Genomic DNA, 24618 nt, shown 5'->3' with positions numbered 1-24618 from the left:
GGGAGGCAGAGGTGGAGTTAAGTGGAAAAGATAGGTCTTACTAGTTAATTCTAATTATGTAATAACAAGAAAAACAACTGAGGATTACCAGTGGTATTTGAAATCCATCAGAGGCACAAGGTACACAATATAACTAAGGGCAGTAATAATGAAATGTGCATACATGTAATAGTATGACAAGCAGATAAGAAAGATATACATTTCTGTGGTTGACAGGGCTGAGAGCTTTGAGTAGATATTACTGAGACGGTTATGTTGCTGCAGATGAGAGGAGTGAGGGGTCTTTTGATAGGCTGGTGTTTGGATAGGGAGGAGTATGCCCATTATGAAGAAAGGGATATTGAGGTGGGTGGGAATGGGGGTAGGGTGGAGAGTGAAGCAAGATCAAAATGAGTCCTGTTGGAAACAATCAGGATTAGCAAAAGGTTAGCAAAAATGTCAAAATATATTAGGAAACAGTGATAGCAGTGGTAAAAAACTAACAACAAAGTGATGGAAGAATTAACATGAAAAATAGGAAAGATAATATCAATAGAAGATTGAACAGGACAGTGCATCAAACAGCAGTATGAGGGTGCTAATGGAGCTAGAACAAGGCCAGTTCAGCTGGATGAAAGTATACAGGGAGTTAAAAGTGAGAGATATGTAGCAGACAGGGGATAGATAGCAGCCAAAAAATAATAAGTCACTGTGCCTTGCAACTGAGAGATAAACAGAGTGTCTAGAGTACAGCAGTTGAGTAATAAGTAAATGGGCTTCAATAGGAAAGGAGCCAAGTATGGAAAGTATTCTGAAGATACCTCAGTAGTCATACAATAAGGTGAAAAGGGGCAGCTGCACTCACTCTAAGTCAGTAGATACCAATAGCAGTTAGATTTCCCCACACTAATCCAGGAAGTACCTAACTAAACATCTACAACATAGGGAAGGCCCTTACTTAAGTCATTTATTTGTGATCTCTCAATGTAATTCCCACTGGAGCTGAAATAACTGGGTGCCTTGACCCTGCTTTGTAGCTTTGCCTGACTGTACACTCTGAATGGGGGGTGCTTAAACCTAGAGTTGCTGAACTTAAGGTACTTCTTGGGGACCTCTCCCTCAAACAACCTCTGCAGCTGAAATAACTGTGTGTCCTGACCTTGCTTAGGAGCCTTGCCTGATGCTACCAGTAACATTACTCTGAATGGGGGTGGGAGTGGGGGGCCTGAGCCTAGCATGCATTAACTGCCTTGGAGCTAATATGGTTGCACAGCCATGTGACTGAGTCTTACCCAACTAGTGATTCTAGAAAGCAGTTAAAAATTTAGGACAGCTTAATGATGTGAAATAAACTATGATGGAATCTACATTTGTAACAATGGCCTGATCCGGCATACTACCGATCCTTTTATATGCATCTACTCCTATTACAAACTTAAATCTTATATTAACCTCAAAACATTATCTGGCCCATGCGGGTAGTCCTATTTGCAGCTAGACACAACTCTCATACCAATTAATACCGCTCTTCAAAAAAATAAAAATGGAAGGAATTCAAACAACAGCTAATAAAAAACACTTTCTGGGAGCCTATATCCTACTTTAACTCCCTGGCAAATGTTTCTTATTCAGCACCTTGATTGGTAGAATACACCAGCAATCTATGTACTTGATAGCAAAATTCGATTCAGCCATCTCGAAACAGACATGGAACTTCTACCTTCACAGCCTGCATCTCTGAGCTCCAGAGCAACTCCACCTCCACCCCTGCCAGTTCATAACATTCCCTGTACACAAGCCCTCAAATATGGATTTAAGAAACTATCTTAGAGAGAACAGGACTTTCCTATACATTTCAAACTAGAACACTACCATCTACAGTCATGCCATGGCACATTACTGCTCCAGCATCTGATCAACTGGTCCTCATTTGCAAATAATACATGTGCAAATGTTAACAGCAGCAACTCTTTGTATTGCATCATTATCATTTTGTAGTTTGTTGCATACCAGTGGTGGTTCATGAACAGCTCAGTTGCTATTCCAGTGTTAAGGCAGAGGCCTGCAGTCTGTATATAAGGTAGCATGCATACCCAGAATAGAGGGGCATAGCATATCTCTCAACCTCTTAACAAGAAATCTGGACAAAGAGAAAAATAATGAGGGGACACAGACCTAAAAATAGGGATAGATTTTAAATATTGTGAGTTTCTGGAGTAATAGGTTTTTCCTTGGCATTCATTTTCTGATGTATTTGAAGTATATGTGTATCATTATTTAGTGACTTCGGTCCTCAATTATTGTTCAGAAAACTACACATTTTTTGAGAAAACATAAAAAATATGAGGCAAAGATCTGGACATTCTGTGAAAATCTGGACATTTGAGAGATATGGGGCATAAGTAGTCCCTGAGGTGATCCAGGTGTGTATGTGACCAACAGGGAGGCAGTAGGAATTAGAAATACCGTGCAGTACCAAGGATGGCAGCAATGGCACAAGCAATCCACATGGCAAATGATAGCATCCCAGTAAGACTCTCTCCCCCATAGATACTGCACTTATCCCTCATACAGGGATATGAATGGACTTAGCCTGATAGGGGAGGCATTCTTAGTCAGTGGGTATAAGGGCAAAAAATGATAAAAAAGTTATCATTTTCTTGTCAATGAAAAGAATTGTAAGAAAAAATATACTTCAGTCTCATGATCAGTACTAAACTGGTTGCTTTTCTGTACAAGTGTAGCCAGGTGCTTGTGTTTCACACTTGCAGTCTTACACTATCACCTCCACTAATTCACATTTAGAAAAATTACACATTTCTCCAAGTTTTTCCCTTCACAGTAAATTAATGCATAATGTGAAGTGTTGCCCCCATACAGCCATAAAATGCCTTTCAGTTAAGTAGTGCTGTTTCTAAATAAGGTGCACACATGCACGCAGAACTATGCTGCTGGCATTAGATTAGACTGTTTTAATTAAAAATCTCCAGGTATTTTCAAGTCTAACAAGGAAAAAAAATATTCACTTAAGTACGTATATTGCTTGTTATATTCTTTTGAATATATGTTTTTTATACATAAAAATGAGAAACAGAAAAATTATGCATGAGTAAGAAAAAGTAGCACATAGACTTCTTTAAAGTAAATTAGATTATTGATAAACATGCAGACGATAATGTTTCAGAATAATATAAAACAAAAGTTACAAATTTAGCTTAACTACATTATAAAGTTTTAGAACAATTTAAAATAAATTGTATAAAGTGGCATTCTCCTAATTAAGGATGTAGAGGGCACTGTCATGTATGTATAAGACTGGAATATTGATTCCTGGAAATTAAAATGTAAGTTATACAGCAATACAAATGGTACATGAATTGCTACATTGTGGTATCAGCTTAAAAATTCAGTGAGAATTATATAAGCATGCAACAATACAGTATTTACACAAGTCAAACTTTAATATGTATGCAGCACTGTGATGAAATTATGCATCTACATTTGTCCAAAATGTTCTTACCAGGAGTGCACACTCAAGACGTTTGTAATACTGCAAATAATTCACTTGTTGCTGTGAAAATCCAGTCAAAATGTTTAATACATGAGTCCATAGCTGAGCCAGGAGACTGTAAGGAGGAAAAAAAGATGAAAAAAACCTTCAGTTAAATACTACACCATGCAATACTGCAGTAAGTCGCTCATTTTCAGGATGTTTTAAATATATTACAAATTGATTTAGAAGATCTGTGAAGCTCGTTAATCTTTGTAGATTGTAGAGTGTGGGCACATAGCAAATCAAAAATGTCCTCACTCACATTTGAACTAGAAGTGAGAAGCTTTTATAAGCACACAGCAGTATTGAAATACCTGTAAAACAAAACTTATAGAACTTGCTAAGAATACATATTGGTCATTCAAGAGCAGAAATTTCAAGTTTGTCAGAATGCCAAAATACATTGTAAATGCTAAATGTTTTCTTATGCTGAGAGTGTGTGTGTGTGTGTGTGTGTGTGTGTGTGTGTGTGTGTGTGTGTGTGTGTGTGTGTGTGTACATGCACTCTCACCCATGTGTGGTAGAAGTAGCATCAGTGTAAGCCATGTGTGTCTTGTTTAGTGATAGGGGTAGGATTATTTATTTATTTTATTTTACATTTGTTGACTGGGATAGTCCGACTGGACATATGTCCATTTTCAGCAGAGACCTGGGAGAAAAGCTCCATACAGATAAACACAAGACACACAAGTACAAGACTGGTACAAATTTACATGTTACACATTATCAATTTAGAGACAATCAAGATAAAAACTTTTCAGTTTTATATATATATATATATATATATATATATATATATATATATATATATATATATATATATATATATATATATATATATATATATAATTCATTTCCAGGTTATGATTAACGTTATGGTTATATGGTTAGGACTGGAGATAGGGTAAGGAACACGATTCTGGTTAGTGTTATGGTTATGGCTGGGATAGTGTTAGTAGACGAGTAAGATGGTGCAAGGAAAGAACCCACCTTATCCATTTCAGACTTTGCAGAGTTGCAGTTTATCCTACCAAGCAGTGATCATAAGGCAGGAAACAATCTTGGATGCAAAGTAAGTCTATAACTGATAGCATATACAGTCAAATAAGCAAATGCTTAAAGGCAATTTGGACCATTTTCATTTAGCCCACTCATGTCTTTGACAGTGTGAGAACATTGGAGACCCTGACAAAATTATTTTTGGGCACAAGTAAAACTTGCAAACTATGCAGTATAGGCACCACAGGTGGGAAATGAACCACATAGTTATGACCTGTGAAGCAGCAATGCTAACCAACATACCATTTTGCTGTCCTAAATATAAACTAATTGAAGGTGTCTTTTACCAATGTGTATGATACACAACAAAGTATTCTTGTCCCACAGTCTCCACAACAAAATTAAATGGATTTTAAATATTCCATTTCTTTCTAGCTATATTTTTAACTGATTGGGACACTGAGTTGTAAAGCCATACTGAAAGGAATAGAGGCAACAGAGTTACCAAGGGGCTCCAAAGGTGGGATAGTAATAACTTCAAAACCCATCCCTAACAGGGGGCTTGTCACTCCATCCCTCCACAGCCTCATCACTAATCTGTTTCACCAAGGTCTCATAATAGTCCCTATCCATAAATATACATTCTAATTTCCTCTATTCCTCTAAAAAAGTTTGCTTCCCTTAAATTATTCTGGCAAGTCTGAAGAACTGACCTTTAACTAAATTATTTTTTGTGAGATTGTGTGACAGCTACTAAATTAAAAAAAACCTGTCAATCTCTGTTTCGTCATTGAAAAAATGAAACTATGTCTTGCCGTATTTAAAGTGCTCCAATACAAACAAGAAATGTCTCCCCCAGTATAACATTACTTACATTTATGAATTGTATTGGTAATACTACAAGTTTCTTGAAATTTACGTCAATTTGACCCCAAGGAAATTATTTATTTAGACATTAGATTTTCTATTGACCATATAAGCAAGTGTTTTTCATCTAATATTTATCATATGCACACCTTTTCGAATGTTTACGTTCATTTTAGTAGATTTAGTTTAGTTTTGAAGTGGAATCTCCATATTGTCAATGAAAATAAAAAAAGCAATATCCTACATTGCTCAGAACATATTCATAACTGGGCCTCCTATTCTGACTCAACTGACATTGCCAATTTCCTTGAAAATAAATTTAGTGCCAGCTTCACCTTGACACTTCTAGCCAAAGCCCTGAACTATCTTAATCCCTTACTCCCCAAATTATCTCTAAAGATCATTTAGTGAAAGTGTTAACCAAGACCAAAACTACTTCCTCGATGGAACTTAGTTGCTTAATTAACACTGTTAAAAATTTCCCCTCACTAACAAAATTCTCAAACTGTTTTGCTTAAGATAAACAACTGGTTTTGATCCTGATGAGTGGTGCAAAGCAGTGGTGATGCTTTTCTATAAGAGTGGCATTACAACTGAACTGAGTAATTACAGAACTATCAGTCTTGCAAGCCTTGTCTACAAAGCCATTGAGCATAATTTTAATTGATTCCATAAACTGCAGTCTCAGGAAAATTGTTAGACTTGACCCCCAGGAGTTTGGTTTTGTGAAGGATATATCCTATATGATCTGGTTACTTTCTTTGAAAAGGTTAGAGGCTGTAGATAGTGGTCATGCAGTGAAGTGTTAACCAAAATGTGAATATTTTTAGTGTTCTTAAAGAAATTATTTTATCTATGGTAAAAACAGCTGTTTAAAACTAAATCTACAAGTTGACGACAACTATTTCAGATGCTACTTAGGTTCATAGATTAGTACTAGGCTAACTGCTCTTGTAAGCCATTTTAAGCCTAGCCAATTATCTGTTGTGAGACTCAAACCCTGCACCTTGTGTTTGTAAGGCAAACACCTTAACCATTAGGCCACCCTCCTATCCCCTTGCATTTACAAAGTGTAATTCAAGGGTTACATGTTTTTAAATTTTCTTTTGTACTGGATATCAATAATAAAATGCATAGGGAATTTACAAAAATGTTTGACAGGTATGGGTTTGAAGTTATAGAAATGCTTATAAGGTATAATGAAACCAGTCTTAATGTGTTGCTTAAACAGGTTGAAAAATTGAACAGTGACATTCAGGCTGATTTATATTTTGAGCAATGGGAAGGATTTTCTGTTAAAGTTCTTTCTAATTTTAGAAAAAATGTGACAAAGCCTTTACACGAAAGCAAAAGTAATTAGAGAGAGAGACATTAAACAGGATGCAAACAATGAGGCATATCCCATTAAAATAGGGGTTTCAGTAAGAATAGGAATAAGGTGACTTTTGGTGCAAGTACTGGACCTGAATATAATAATAGGGTTGATGGGGTAAATGAAGGTACTTCACATTTTAATGATACCCATAACAATAATATTTTTCCCCAAGGAGGTCATAAAGGTTATCACATTGCCAGAAAAGACATGTGGATCTGGGATGGGGTCCCTGACAAAATTTTGCCAAGTATTGGAGCTAATAAATGAAGATCCAGAATGAATTTACAAACATGAAAATGGTATTAATTTCTCTTTTGATGGATATAATATTTATAATTATACAGACAGACCCATCATGGTAGAATATTTTACACTTTTTCAGAAAAGTTTAAAATGTGTACCTTCCAAACAGTTCAATGTCGCTGACTCCCTAGTGGAAATGAAACTCTTTACTAGAAAATTAGATTTAGCCCTCTGTTTTGAGGAATCACAAGACAGACAGATTAATACCTCTAGAAAAGGGGAATTAGCTAAGAACTAAAGCACTTTCAACTTATCATTGCAGTCTTTACTAAATATCTTCAAGAAAGCAGTTATTGAAGATATTTATAACTTAGTCTACTAGTAGTAATTTATTTTTTCATTCCAACTTAAATAAATGAGAGAAAGAAATGGTCAAGTCCTTGTAAAATGACAAGACCCTCCGCGTAATGAAACCAGATAAAGGGGGGATAGGGTGCTTTCTGAAACATCAGAATATTCTAACATTATGTCTGGTATGCTATATGACACTGACACCTATACACCTGTATTGAGGAATGAAATAAATATATCTTAGCAAAGAGTTGACTCTTATTTAGTAGAATATTTATTAGATCAGGGAATAAGTCCTGAATTATATAATACCCTTAAAGTAGAGAACCCTACAATTCCAACTATATTTCTCATCCCCAAAATCCACAAGAATGTGAATCCTCCTCCTTTTCAACCCATAGTGGCTGCCCAGGGGTCAGAAACTTTCACCCTGGTAGTTTGTGTGGCTAGGTGGCTAAAACCAATATACAAAGAAGTTCCACATTTGATTATAGACTCTTGGTATTTTTGGGGGGAGATTAAATGCTGAATTATGGAATCAGGAACTTATCTTTCTTACAATAGATGTCATGGACTAATTTATGGTTATCCCTAAGGAACAAGGATTACAGACCTTTTATAACATCATTTGAAAATGTGGTATACTGGACAATACTTAGATCAATTTAATTTTAAAACTTATGAGTATGGTCTTAAAAACTCTCATTTCTCACAGTGAGACAGGATTCAAATCTAAAGTATATAGAAAATCAAGTTTTAGTAACTCACGTCTCCACTTTGCAAGCTGTCACCCCTAGCTGAAAAGTTTGGTGAATGGACAGTGTATACTTATAGTGAGAATGACCTCCCACCATCATGATCTAGGGGGAGAACTCGACAAGGTGGTTAATATGTTTCTAGCCAAAGGTTATTCTAGCTCCATGGTACAAAGTATTAGACATCAAGCAGAAGGTGAATGGGATGATAGATATAAACCTTTATTGGGTATTAAGTTACCCCTTAATTTCCAGGCCTCACTAGCAAAAAACAATGAAAAAGCTGTAGTAGCTCAATATAGTTCTCAGTCAGTTGAAATTAAGAAGAAGATTTGAAAAAATGAAACATTTTTAAGGCTAGTCCTAATGCACTTAACCACTTAGGGTGAGAATCCCTATTCATTCACACAACTAGATTCAATATAAAAAATTGTTTGAGGGAGAATCAAATAGTCATGCACCCGAACATGAAATGAAAGGTGCTGTAAAGTGCAATCAGTGCTCATTTATTCTTGAAGAGAAAAGTTTGGTTTTAGAAAACAGTATTCACTCTAAAGAATACTTTTGCAAAGGCAATTATCATTCAAAACTAGTGGCGTATCTTGTTAAATGTTCAGGATACCCTGTATTTTATATAGGGAAAACCAAACATAGCCTTTGAAAAGAATATACAAACATTGGTATGACATTTCTAAGCACAATGAAAACAATGCCTTATTTAAGCACTCAGCTACTTGTTTGTCTTTTTCAAATTTTAAATTTACAATTTTGGATCAATTCACTTTGAACCGGCAAGGTGGGGATGTTAAAGCAGCATTACAGAATAAAAAGCTTAGATGGCAACTTCAGCTGCATGACATGTATTACCCATGAATTAATGATTACGTATCTATTCAGTCTGTTTTGAAGTTGAGAGCAGTTAAACTGCAGTAAAGATTCACCTAAGGGATGACTTTTAATGTTCATTTTTTAAGTTTATATGTCTTGTATTGATTTAAGTGTTGGCCAAATTTTAATGTATTTAGTCATTGTATTAGAATTGTATTTTATGTCTTTACATTTTTCAAGCAATTATTCAATTAGTTACATTTCTAATCATATAAATCAGAGTGTGTGGTATTATGGGACATTCTGATGAAGCCCTTACTGTGTGAGGACAAAAGCACTAAATAAACATCCTTTTTTGTACCTTATATCTTGTTTGGGAGGTTCCTTGGACTCTGGCTCTAGCATTATTTTGTTTGAAGGTTTGGTTTTACTATAATGCTACACTTGTGTTTTTATTCCAAATAACAGAAACAACTCAAATTCTATAAGAGTCAGCTTTTATTTTGGCAATAAAGTGAAGTCCAGTCCTTTCCACCTGTTGTGGGTATGGTTTATCCTACTAAATTTCATGTGTCCATAAAAGATATTCCACTATTGGCATCTAAAAAGTGGCGAGCCTATTAACAGCTTTGTAGCTTTAATCCTGTGGCTAACCGCCAACACATTTTAGCAACAATCTGCTTACAGTAGTTTAGTAGCAGCCTTTAGAAGCAGTCGGATTATAGTAAAAAAAAAAAAAAAGTTTGACAAATTGCATGTACCTTCAGGAGTGCTTGAATATACTTGAATATACTACTGTGGCTATTACTACCATCAATGTACAAGAGAGCTAGAATGCTTTTAATGATAATTTAAACTATGGTTAAAATATGGTTAACATAAGACATCTTATCCAATTTCTGTACTGCTCCTGGATGCAGTAAACTTTGCCTCTGTCAAGGTAGAGAATAAGACCAAGTCATAAGACCAAGTCATATTACCAGCCAGAAAGGTAAGGCATTAATGTAGTGCCCATACATCACTACAATGACACACATCAGTGAAGAAAACAATGTTTTGTGTTGTGCAGATGTGGCAAAATAGATTCCAGTGCAGGTAAGTCACACCATAGTTGTCAGGCAGACTGTACAACTATGTACTCTTACAAATGGGAAAGGTAACAGAAAATGGGTTGGTGTGGAGTGAGAAGTCCATGTTCAGAGGATAAATGTTACCAGTTCCATCAGACCTGCTATGTCAGTTCTACTAAAGTCTATTTAGCCTCCTCAGAAGGTTATTGCTTACACAGCCATTTAAAAAACGTAAGTGTTGCAAGATGCCATAACAATGTCTGCAGTAAGGGAAAACTGCTTCTTTTCTCCTTCTGCCTTAGATAAATACATGAACTTTCAGCTTATGCTACATAGGGTAGGATGTTTAACACTTCAGCCTTGTTAGCCCTGGTAAGCATAACAAAATTCTGCCCATGTGTACGACAAGTAGGTAAACTTGCCGTGAATCAATGAAATACTTAGAGCAATCCATCTTCCTGAAAGGCAAAATGTCAACACCCTCTCAGTTTTCTGTAATATTTGTAATACATGGCTTCTAAAACTATGCAGTGTATTGCATTTAGCACAGTAAGAATGTCATTGCATATCTGCATCTGAAAATGCCACTCTACAGGTACCCCAGCACCATTTAATTTCTTCAAGACTCCTGTTAATAATTAACAGATAATTTGTAAACTCATGTCATCAAACATAAGTAGTTGCCTCTCATTTTACTGACTAGTAACTCTACGATCATGGAATGGTGGGATAAGGAGGTTTTCCCCTTATCCCTGACATCATGCAATCTCTGGGATAGTATAGTTAGACTAACAGGAGTATAAGGGTGCAGTCCCCAAATGGAGGATACAGGGGGCTTCCACTCACTCCTACAAAGGCATTATTTAGCTTTCCAATTTCTTTTTTTTTACCTTGTGGTGTAGGTGAGATGTTATAACTGACAACTTCAAAGTTTAGTACAGTTTCTTCATACTGGCTGCTTCACTAATGCTCTACCGTGGTCATTTTATCATGTAGCATCCTTTCAAGGCTGCTTTCTACTTTGGGGACTATCAGTAACCAAATTCCAATAAATTAATAAATAAATAAATCAAAATTCCATTATCCTGTTGATAGCCTTGCTTTGCCATTTCCTCTTAATACTTGTGAAAAGTTTTGCATGTATCCTGCTACTGCTTTCATAAAGGAGTTGCTTATTGGGGAACAATTCAATTCTCAGTCAAAAAAGAAGCCTTATTAGTCAGAGTGAGTACTTAAGAAATAGCTGTTGCACTAATACTGAGAAGGTGATGAAGACTGAAACCTAGCATTGCATCCAGATGGATGCATTACTAAACTATAAAGCTTAGTAATTCCAAACGGCCCTTATCTGTTCATTTTAATTTCCATTGTCTAGTGAGCTCAGGAAGTCAGTTCACTTATTTATTTCAAATAGATAACCCAGATTTAACTGGGTATGCCTCATACCTCTCAGCTTGCAGGCATCAAAAATGTAGGCAGAGCTTCTTGAAAAGTAGACACGTGGGCAAAAATCTGGAAATATAATTATCATTAAACTTGCATAGTTACTAGCATGACTACACCCACTTCCAATATGATTGGGATACTGTCACTCCGAAGCACAAGTTAAAAAAAACAGAAATTACAAAATGATACAAAACATAACCAGAATAACCATTTTTTACTCAGATTAAGCTTTGAGTAGTAAAGAGTAAACTGATAAATAGTATGACTGTGCAAACATTCAAGTAATGTTCATCAAGCTTATGTCCTCCTTTCCTCAAAGACTGATGCATATAAAAACATAAAGTTGTATCATCCTAGTTGCATATATTACTATACTAATCAGTTATAAAATTAATGGCTACTTCCTTTATTTTTGATCTGTGCCACATAGCAAACCAGAAGCACAGAAAAAAGTAAGATGAAGTGCAACCTTGACCATTTTCTGGTACAGGGCTTGTTTAAGTTGTTTGTGCTTGAAGGTGATATGATACATCCATGTTGTACAAGTGGTCTAAATCTATGTAGCATAACAGTGCTAGCTATGGTAAAGAGTAGTCAAATTTACTTCAGTGAACTAGGTAATGATGTACGCAGCAAAACAAAAATAACAATTATGAATGCAGAGTGACAATCTGGATAGTAAGCAGGATTCCCACACACTAACATAGGGATACAAAGACCTTCACAAAAATAGATATGCGGGATACCACTACTTCAAATACCTAGGATAAGGGTGGGTTTTACATAGATGGGAATTGGGAGTAGTGTGTCTTGTGCTATAATGCAACAGAGGGTAAGTGTATACCAAAACATGGAGTCAAATGAGCAGGAGTGCAGGATTGAAGTTCTCAAGTCATGTTGTATACAAACAAGGAAATATACACAAACTCCTTCATTTTACTTGCTTTTAATAAACTGCTTAGTAATACGCCATAATATGCTACAGTCTGAACAGTAGCAGAGTAAAACTATTGTCTGCTAATCTAATGCTGATCTATGACAGAGAGATGGAAGTTTGCTACTGTGTCAGCTGATATAACTGTTGTCTCGTTGTCTGATCATTTATTACTCAAATAGCATTACATAATGCATGAGAGAGGTATATCACAATGCGCGAGAGAAATATATATATATAAAAAAAAAATATATATATATATATATATATATATATATATATATATATATATATATATATATAAATATATAGTTATGTTGTTGTTTGTCTTTCGGCTTTTCCCAGTTAGGGATCATTACAGCAGAACTCCGGTCCGCTAATGATTGGCAGTAGATCTTCAAGAACGTCGAGGTGCCAGCTCGACGTCCAACCTTCAGTGAAGACACTCCCATTTACGCATGTCTTTTGAACTCCCACCCAACCACAGGGAGGACATGCAGACTCCACACAGAAGGCACTCCCCACACTCCAGCCAAGAATCGAACGGGAGAACCTCTTGCTGTGAGGCAACAAATCTAACGCTGCACCACCGCGGATGTTATATAAATATATAGTTATATATATAAAATATCATTGGAGGCAAAAATCTCACACACGGTAACTCAGACACCAAAATCATCAGCAGTACACCACGCCTCTCTAAGGTCATCACAATACACACAATCCAGCAAATGTTGATGTTCTAAAGGTTAAATTGCTTAAGCCTCAAAGTCCTCCAAAATGTAAGAAAGACACAAAGTGCACTCAGCAATTTAAGCCTACCTCCTCACATAACTCAAGGAGTCCCAAAGTCACAGATGTTGAACCTGTAAGGCAGGCATCAACCTGACCAAACATTTCTGTTATAGGTGACGTCATTGTAAGACACAGAAATATACCTCTTACCAGGCACAGCACAGAAAGAGTGATGGTTACTTGCTTCTCTGGTGCCAGGATTAGTCAGATCATAGAAGCACTCAAGTCCTTGAACAGCAAGTACCAGTATGACTCCGTCATAGTACATGTTGGTGTCAATGACTTGAGATGCACCTTTCTGGACTATATGAAGAGAGACACAATGAAGTTCTCAAACTCTGTGTCCCAGGCAAATACAAGCCTCGCAGTGAATTGCATCCCACCTTACCCGAGGTTCATATCACAATATGAGCAAAAAAATAATAGACTTCAGTAATTAGCAAAGTTTTTGGTGTCATTTGAAGGGGGTCTAATGTTTGTCACCTGTGAGGATGTTCACTTATTTATTTATTTCATTTTATTTACCAGGAAAGTCTGACTGGGTAGAAGCCCATTTTCTGTGGAGGCCCAGGGAGAAAAGCTCAAAAATCTTAAACGTTTTAAGAACAATAATTTTGCAATCTTCAAAAATAAAAACTTATGAAGTTTAAATAATAACAAATTAGACATAATATAAAAACATTTGTTAAGAACTGATGCAAGATATATGACAATCATTTAATATTTACAGAGATTTTAGACAGTTTGTAGAGAAATTAAAGGTAAGTTAGTCTAATACAAATAGGAACTGAAATATGAAGTGAGGGAGAAACAGGATTATGGTATATTTAGAGAGAAAGTCATGGAAGAGAGTTAGCAGTAATGAAGTAAGTGAAGAAGGGAGAGTAGGAAGGTATAAGGAATGAAAAGGTACTTGCTCGCATTTAGAGATATACCCCGGGATTTACTATTCCTCCATGCAGGATTAGCTTAGTCCTACACACAGGCGGCAATTTAGGAGCAGGACAGCAGCGCGCCATGCATAGTAATAAGGCATGCTGTCTGAGCTCCTAATTTTACATGGAGCATGTAAGAGTGCAGGGGGCATGTCTGAGAGCAGAGCTCTCAGAATATACACACCCCCGCAATGAAGAACAGCAGAAAGGGGTAAGAAATGAGTGAGACCACTCATAGGTGTCCTCATAACCCCACCAACATTCCCCCTCATGTACAGCAGCAAGTAATCACCAATAAAATGAACAAACTCTTAATTTTTTTATTTTAAAATCCGATTAAAGCTAACCATAGGTGAACAGGTGTGCCCATCGCTTAGCTATGGTTAATGCAGCTTAAATGGCTGAAGAGGATAACAAGGAAGATATATGCAAATGAAACAGCATAGCAATAGTGTAGTGGGGCAGACCATTCACCTTACGAGCAGGCATTCCTGGTTCAAGTCCCACTGCAGAACATTCCATTTCCCATGGCAAAGCACGTTATGACTAATATTTATGTTGCATAACCCACTAAATAATATATATTTGTGAACTGGAGTACTGCAGTAAATGCACATGTGAGGTGTCAGTATCATAATGAATAAAGAACTAGTAAGCATGTTTAAGCACCAATGAGCAGTGGTAAGCATATTTAAGCACTAGTAAGCGAGTTTAACCCCATTTCCATGGGGGTAAGCAATGTGCACACAGGTTAAGCAATTTTCAAGCTAACTCTGTGTAAGCATATGTAACCAAAGGTTAGCATTGCTTACCCTCGCGCAAACCCACTTACAACTGCTCAAAAGTGCCTTAATCACTCTGTATCCAACGGCCCTTGTTCTGCCCAGCAACAAAATAAACAGCCTTTGCAAGACCCAGGACCATGCACACCATAGCCAAAGTGATTTACCACTAAGCCATGTCAGATATACATAACCCTGATGTTTTTACAAACATATCATCCAGCCCAGTCATTCAACAGTACAGGAAATGTATTTCAACATATAGATGTGTGTGTGTGTGTGTGTGTGTGTGTGTGTGTGTGTGTGTGTGTGTGTATATATTAATATCTAAATTGATAAAACATATCCTATATATGTAGATATAGATATGAATATATATATATATATATATATATATATATATATATATATATACATATATACATACAAATGTCTACATCTATAGATATATATGTCTACATCTATATATCTGAATATATACAGCACGTTATATATATGTAAGCAGATATATATATATCTATGTAGGTATATACAGACATAGTTATATTTATGTAAGCAGACATATATATCTATACAGGTATATACGGCCATACATCTGTAGATAACAATGGGTAAATAACAAAGACATATATGCCCACATGCACCGCTAATGGATTGAGAGGCCCCAAACAATATACATCTTGTACGAATAGGTATACCCCCCCTGCCAAACACGTCCGCCCTGCAATACACTACCAAGTATTGCAGATCCCATAACCAGGACCTGACACATCATGGGCATCTCTAGGATACATATACACAGACACATATAGGATACATATACACAGACACATATATGCAGATACATATATGCAGATACATATATATATATATATATATATATATACAGATAAATAGATATATATGTAACTACACATACACGTGCAGAGATATGTACAGTAAGTTACATATGTAGTACGTGCACACAATATGGAACAGCCACTATTCCTACATTTACCACCTTACCAGCTGGAGACTGTATGAGCCACCCATACAAATGACAATCATTGCCTGCAACATATACCCACAGAGAAATCAAAGGATATAACACCACACACAGGTTTGCATAAATGGGAAAGCTTTATTTGTGTACTATTACAGTTGTATATGCCATGTGATATAGCTGTTTAGACACGGACATCCACATAACCTGAGTAATGCAACTGTGAAACAGTTATACTAATACAGTAGTCTGGAAAAGTTAACAAATTTTGCTGTCCAGGCCAAGGCCATCAAGTAGTACAATTGTAAAGACAGACTGGGCCACAGGATACCAAACATTCAACATTAAGTAATGCAGCTGTATAGTTCAGCAGCCTCTATCTACACCCTGTAGACAATCTCTAGGGGGTAAAGACCTCAGCTGACACAAAGTGATGTAACTGTTACATAACAAGGCACAACTGACATCATCACAAGCACACTGACAAACAGAACAGTCTGTATGGCAGGTGGCAGTAGACCTGCATTTAACCAAGGTGGATTGTATGGTAATGTACATCAATATACCTTAAGGCAGCTCACCCCTGATGGTGTTCAGGACTTTGGGTTTCAGGATTCTGTAGCACTCCCATATACATATATGTATATACAGATATATTATATATAGATATACGTATATGTATATATAGATATATGTATGCCCATCCTATGTGTACAGATATGCCTAGTTATGTTAGTATATATGTAGATATCAATAACTATATGTGCATACATATCTATTCTGATATACCTGCTGCTGTCAATATATATGTAGATATCCATATGTATATCTGCATATGTATCTCTTATCTGTATATGTGTAGATATATATTGCTCAGTATATGTATAAATCTGGGTGTTCATTTGTATAGCTATGTACATATACATATCCATTTATGTATGTCGATATGTATATGTGTATGTCTGTATAGATATCTGGATAATCATATGTACATATATCCTCACCATATGTCATGAACATGGAATGTAGCTCTACCTCAGACCCTATAGTCCCAACTTTGTAGTGCAAGGGGATGTCAGATATGTATAGCAGGTATATTTGTAGACTATTGCTACTGTAATAGGGAGTGTCTTTATAGACATGGTGTGTGTGGAAGGTCACATCTGCTTTTAACATGTTCACCATTGACTACTGACAGACATCTGAAGGACATCATAGTACAGTACCACTGATAGCACGTAATGCTCCTGTGGACTACAGCAGGGATAATGGACAATATATGTGGATGGTCTGACACACTCTGGACAGTCCAGAGGTATACACATAACCCCTTAGTGCAAGACATGTGGACCAATCCTGACAATGTGGATGTTAACAGCCATGTAGATAGGTATAACATGTAACTACTGGTATACATGTGCCCCCATAGGTTATGCATTCACGCATCCCTGCTTGTCCTGCCACATACTAACCACTGGTACAGAGGTACCATGGCCACATACTAGCCACTAGCTATTGACATACATCTGTACAGCACCCCACTGCTCTGTCTGACATACATTACTGTTATGGTGGCCCGCCGGCAGTACACCTGGCAAGTATCTGGACATTACATCTCACTGGGTAAGTACACTAAGCTGCTAGGCATGTAACAAAGCACTGTGCAGGTTACAGGCAGACTGGCTCAACACTGGCCTACATTTCCTATGGGATAATGCACATGTACCTGCATATATAGCAGGCTCTACAGGCATGCCACAGCACAGAGTAACATACACCTGTGTGAAAGTGCATAACCACAACCAATGTGAACACAGCCACAGCCACATATGGTATGCTAGCGTATTATTACAGTATATGGACTATCTGTTCAACACCAACCTCATATGTGCCACACACACTAACCATACACATACTCACATACTGGGCTTCTACACAGTGTGCACTGATGCCTGTCTGTGATATGGGACATGTGCATGTATGGCCCTACAAACATGTCAGCCGATAGGGTAACATACAGTGGAGCAGCATGTAACATCAGATAGAACAGGACCAAGAACAATGGCATCTACCACAGTCTGTACACAGGCCAAGGTACATATTAACAATACACACACTGCCAACAATCACCATAAGTACACAGACCTCAGTACTGTACACACAACCACAGAATGTCCAGGTTATGTCATCAAATATAACCCCTACTATACATAACATGTGTAGCAGTCTGATATCTCACTGGGTTGTTATCAAATGATGATGTCACTAATTATGGTGTACAGCACATATGCACCCCTTACTGCATGGCATATGTACAAAGGTGACAGGGTTATGGCTGGAGGCACGTACACAAGGCCAATATTGACATGTTGCTGTGATAACCTCATACATTTACTATTGTAAATGGGTTTGTTGCAACATATGTCCTATGAGGGATATGAAGTCAGTAACTCTCACGACTGTCACCATCTACAGACTGCAATCCTCACACACTACCTTCTGCAGTTCACAGATAGGTCCTCTGAGGGTAACACCTGAAACAAAGGCACCACACACTGGCCAGTCTGCAGATGACCCTACAGAAGGGTGTTTCCTCATAAACATAGCACTGACACGGTAGGAATGAAAGCATGTAGGACAGCCATATCCACACACACCCTGTTAAACCAACATTACTCCAAATGCAGTATAACAGCACTTACAGTATGTAGTCAGGTCAGACACATCCCCCTCCTGTGTGTTGGCCTGTTTCCACAGTGTATGTTGTTAGAGATAAATTCCCAATCCATCTGATATGCTGTTTGCCAAAAAACAGATTGAGTTCCTGCTCACAGTGAATGAAAGGCCCAACACCAACATGATGTTCCTAGATACTGGTTTGTTTCCATGCAATTGGCTATGGGAATGTTACCACAGCTGTTCCACATGCAATCAGCTAGAGGAGGGCTGCAGTTCATGCAGAGGCCATCAGCTGATCCTGAGTAATTCTTCACATCCACCAGAAAGGGAGTGAGAGAGGCAGACAGAGGCACAGAAAAAACAGGGAGGGGTGGGAGAGTAAAACTTAAGCATGTTTGTGTCACACACCTACCAGTACAGGGTATCAAACCCCTGATGACTATGTAGTGCTATCACATGTCCATGCAGTTAGTGGATGGGCCACATAGGTTACATGTTGTGGAGTCCTCAGAACGTATATGTGATGGTGAGTGACATCTGCAACAGGGATATGGTAGCTATGTTGTAGGTGTAGTACACGTGCCTGTCCGCATGAACAGATGTCAACATCAACACAGCCACACTCTCACAGGGACACACACACATTGACATACTTGGCAGGGCCAGGAATACAACTCATTCCTAGTGGGATTGGTATAACACAGTACTGTGTATCACATGCACCACAGGGGTCATATGGAGGTTATATGTGCAAAGGTTATGTGGTGGTGTCTGATATCAGATAGCATGCTTCAGTATGCCAATGGGGGTTGTAGTGATTGTGAATGTGGTTGAATGCATCATACACCACACACACAGACAGGGGTGCCAGTCCTGACATGCATGGGTGCACTGCTTCACGGGTGTGTTGTGGTTGACAGTGCCAGATGGCTATACAAGGCTAGGTGATGGGTATATCTTGGCATCAGGACACATGACAATGGTCTGCAATGTGGCTCAAGGGTAGTGTCTGTAGTTGCTCACACAGGTGGGTATTGTATTCACCATCCAGTCACCTGGGTGACTATTGTGTGTGGCCAATGCTGTGCATTGTTTGCCATGTCTGTGTTCCTTAGTCCATGATATAGACAGTGTCTGGGATGTGCACACTTCCCACATGCATGTACAGTGGCATGTGGAACTGTACCTGGGGTGTCTGGCTGATGTTGTGTACACAGAGTGTTATCATTAGATGTGCCAGTCCTGACCTCATGTGGTGGGAACTGTTAATGGACTGCAGGTTGACCCTGCACTTACATTGATAGCATGATATTGGTATTCCCTAGTGTCAATGGCATCTGTCCATACAGGCTTGTGTTTCAGGCATGGTATGTCCTTTGTGGGTCACATTTGATGGCACCACAGGTGTTGCAGGTGTCCAGTGGGGAACATGGGGGAGGTGCACTGTCGGCATGCACATGCCTATTGGACTAATGGACAGGGTGCCATGCCCTCTGTAGCCCACTGCAAATCACACCATGGTTACTATCAATGGGCAATATGCAGGGTACTACCAACACAGCGGCTGTTGCCTAGGCAAGTGTGTGTGTATGAGACATGGGCTGAGAGTGTTCCCTGGGTAATACAAGGGTTGCTACCACTGTTCAGCTTGCAATGATGTCACATTTAGGGATATGTATTTGCACCCCACTCTCTTGGCTATTTCACATCTGTTATCCCTGTAGAATGGACATTCTGATATATACTTGGCCCACAATATAAGAAGTTTGCAAAACCCACTCCAAATTGAGTCCAGTTGTTACACACTCACACCCACCTCCATGGGAATGATAAACACACACACACACACACACACACACACACACACACACACACACACACACACACACGCACACACACACACACACACACACACACACATACGCACACACACACATGCACACACACACACACACACACACACACACACACACACACACACACACACACACACACACACACACACACACTTGCCAAGTCTGGGATTAGAACTCCTACCTAACTAGTTTATCACACTACAGTAGTACGCAGTTATAGGATGCACCATGGAGATTGCTGGGCTCCAACTCTCCCAAAGATGTATTTCACAGTGGATGACCTCAGCAGGTTTGTCATAGTAGGGTTATGGGGAGGGCAGTGTGTGTGCATGGGCCATAACCCATTCATCAAGAGGTTGACACACCACATGCCGGCACACATGGGGTCATTTTTCACAGGTACGTGTATACAGCTGCTAGATGACTACTTCCTTGTACAGTTATGTTGCACAGCTAGCACTTGCACTGCATAGTCTGTAATGCTGACAGATACTGGTGGCTAGTATCTACAGTGAGTGACATCTGAACCTCATGTGGTTGTGGCCCTTTGGCTGTGTGCTGGGTGGGACAGGCCTGGATGGCTCCTTGTCACAGTCACCCTCTTCCACACATCTATGTATGTCTACCTTTGGTTTATTATAGTGTGTTTTCCTTAGATATATGTCTGTATTCCTATCCAGTGTGTGTGTGTGTGTGTGTGTGTGTGTGTGTGTGTGTGTGTGTGTGTGTGTGTGTGTGCAAAAGCATGAGTGGTGCATACTGAGGAATGTCTGCACTAACATCTGCAACTGCCAGATATGTCTGGTCCACTGGTGTTTGCAGACATGGCCTTCATTTAAGTGTGTGAGCATGACCAGTATGACCTTTCAGTATGTTGTTGACTGACATTGCCTTCATTTCTCTGTGTGTGAGCATGCCCAGTATGCCCATCTGTATTGAATGTGTGGATCGAGTCCAGGTAGTTTGTATTGCAGTGTAGACCTTTGTGTTGTACACCTACAATTAGCATAATGTTTCTGCAGGGTATCCGTCGATCTTTTGGCATTGACTGTTACTACATTTCTACACAGGATGGGGGGGGGCACACCTGATTATTTCTACATTTCTACACAGGATTGGGGGAGCACACCTGACTGTTACTACGTTTCTATGTAGGATGGGGGGCACACCTGACTATTTCTACATTTATACACAGGTTGGGGGGCACCTGACTGTTACTACATTTCTACGTAGGATGGGGGGGCACAACTGACTATTTCTACATTTCTACACAGGGTTGGGGGCACACCTGACTGTTACTACATTTCTACGTAGGTTGGAGGGGGCACACCTGACTATTTCTACATGTCTACACAGGCTTGGGGGGCACACCTGACTGTTATTACATTACTACGTTGGATGGGGGGGCACACCTGACACTTGTACACATTTTCTATGACTCTACTGGTATGTCAGGTACTCCATTTCATTCTGTATGTTAAGCTATCATGCTGACTAGAGGCATAACAGTATACTACAGATCTTAGCTTTGATTTACCTACATATTAGTTTCTGACTTCCTACCCTTCAGAACTAATGTCCCACTGCCTGACCTGCTGTGGTCTGTCTGTGTAGGCCTGGAGGGTGAGGTTCCCCAGAGGCAGCATTCAGAGCCCATAGCACAGCCTTTGTTTGTGTTTGTCTATACCTGTCCTGCTGGCTGTGACTGTTGTTGGTTACGTGAAACCCCCTGACTGGCATGTGTGAGTTACTTAACTTGTAGGTGTCCCAGTATTGAGGGTGGTGCTGCAGGGCTGCCTATGTTGGAAGCACATAGTACACTCCCTACACATGGTTATGCACAGGTAGTGTCATGTTTGGCATCCCTTTTACTATATGTGAGAGTCAGAGAGAGGTGTTATTCCCTGGGTCCCTCCTTTGTCAGTGTATGTACTATGCAATCCCTCTTTGCCAAGGCCAGGGCATACTGGGCATGCCTCCTTCTGCCTACTGGGGCAGGCTCAGGTTGTTCCTCGTCCGAGTCATTCTGTACCTGTGCAGGCCTTGGCAATGGTGGGGGGCTGTGTGGCCCTGCCACATGCTGTTCCTGCTGCAGCTGTTTCCACAGGATCATATTGTGTTGTATGGCACATACAATGACAATTTGGGTACATGTAGCTGGTGAGTACTGCAAGGCTTCACCAGATGTGTCCAGGCACCAGAACCGTGACTTGAACATCCCAAATACACACTCTACTATAATTCTGTTCTGTGCATCTGCCTCATTATGGAGGTCTTGTTTGGGTGTGTGTGCATTTCTGATGGGTGTCATCAGCCACGGCTCCAGTGTGTATCCAGCATCCCCCACTAGGTGACCGTGAGGGATGTCCTCATTGGCAAATCTCTGGTACAACTGCGTCAGATGCCAGATGTGGGAATCGTGATAGCTTCCAGGGCAGCCAGCATGCACATTCATTATTATGCCCTGGGCATCGCACATGACCTGGCAGTTAATGGAGGGGAAGCCCTTGTGGTTGATGTAGATCCTACCCAGCTCACCAGGTGGTGCTTTGATGCATATGTGCATGCAGTCTATAGCACCCATTACCTCAGGGTATTCTGCTATTTGGTGGAACAGTTGCATATTGCTGGCCAACGCCTCACGGGTGTTGGGGCAATATACATGCTCACTGACATGGCATCCAGGAACTGGTGGAATACCCTTGATGCTGATGCCTGTGAGATCCCCATCATATCCCCAGTTAGCCTTTGGAAGATACCTGTAGCTAATATACTTAGGCCTACACATACCTTGGTATCCACCGGGATGGGTTCCTCTCTGTTAGTTCTGTGTGTCAGGCATGGCCGGCACAACTCAACAATTTGCTGTAGGAGGTCCCTGTCCACCCTATAGTGCTCCACTATCTCCAGCTCATGTAGCCTCTGGTAGGTTACTCTGGATCTGTACACTCTTCTCCATCTCCTCACTGTGGGTTGGTCAACAGCATTCACATCCTCACCACCTGCAGTCTCTTCCACAAGTTGTTGTATAATAGCTATTGCAGCCCCTATCATTTTTTTGTATTGATTGTTAAAGGTTCCTCACTTGTTTACACCAGTGGTGTACAGTGTGGGAAGAACCAGAGTGGAAGGTGTTTGCATAGTTTATAGTAGTGTTCTGGGCTGGGCTGGTCTGCTGCCTGTGTAATTGGCTGAATCTGATACATTTCACCTGCCAACTATGCTAGTTCTCCTAGATTACCTTCCTTCTGCTGTTTTCCCTTCCCACTGCCTTCCTGTTTAAGCCCAGGGTTGTGCCACGCAAACACAGTGCTCAAATGTGCACAGAGCCGCTATTTCCTGGTTTAACTTTTTTTTAAACCTTTAAAACCTGGTGCGCACTGCGCACACCTGCTTAGGCAATGTAAAGCATGCTAGGTAGAGTCACACACACCCTCTTGCTTAGCTGTGCTTAGCTAGGAGAAAACCTGAGCCACAGGGCTCCAATCTGCTTACACTATTCCTGACACCCCCCCCCCCCACCAAGATGTCAGCTAACTCCTAGGCTTGCACCAAGCTATTCCTCCTCTTACACTGTTGGGACCTGACTAGCATGCTGGGGAAAACTGTGATTCACTACCATTCCCCTCATTTGCATAGGATTGCCTGCTAATGCACAGTTACAAGTCTCACACTGAGCCTCCCCCCCTTAGCAACCACTACTCACTGGCCATGTTGTCTTCTGCCTGCCATTGACTTTCATAACAGAATAGTGATTTTAAACCAAAAAAGTGGTGCAATAGTGCTCAAACATGAACAATTAAACCAAAAAAGAGCACTAATGTTGTGAGTCCTCAGAATCATAAGAATAATTCTGATGAAGTCAACTGGCATTGACGAAAGCGCTTAATTATATCTGCAATAAACTATTTTCTGAGGACTCACAACATTAGTGCTCTTTTTTGGTAGAATAGTGATTTTAGTTAGAATGCTTATTTTAGGTTTATTTTATTATTTTCCACCTGATCCCATTTGCTCGCCACTGCCCTACGCTTAAACAGCCGAGATCAGCTAAAAAAAAATAAAAGTTGATTTTTTTTTTATTTTTTACGCTGTTTGCAATGCCAGTGGCCTTATACTTGTCCATTGGCATGCTTCCTGACTGATATGCAGCCTTTATTTGGAGCTGTCACAGCTCCATTTTGGATTT

General features: G+C 39.4%; 1 protein-coding gene across 1 annotated transcript in view; it reads right to left on the bottom strand.

Annotated features, from left to right (window-relative positions):
• The window catches only part of UNC13D (unc-13 homolog D), a 1205501-nt gene that overhangs the window by 141308 nt on the left and 1039575 nt on the right, over nt 1-24618 (bottom strand). The window contains exon 26 of the mRNA XM_044077226.1: nt 3500-3605. Within this exon, the coding sequence (XP_043933161.1) occupies nt 3500-3605 (106 nt within the window). The remainder of the gene's footprint in view (nt 1-3499; nt 3606-24618) is intronic.

Source organism: Protopterus annectens, chromosome 7.part0, assembly GCF_019279795.1.
Source record: "Protopterus annectens isolate FY-2018-M chromosome 7.part0, PAN1.0, whole genome shotgun sequence".
NCBI lineage: Eukaryota > Metazoa > Chordata > Ceratodontiformes > Protopteridae > Protopterus > Protopterus annectens.
This window is presented reverse-complemented; position numbering and strand designations above follow the sequence as displayed.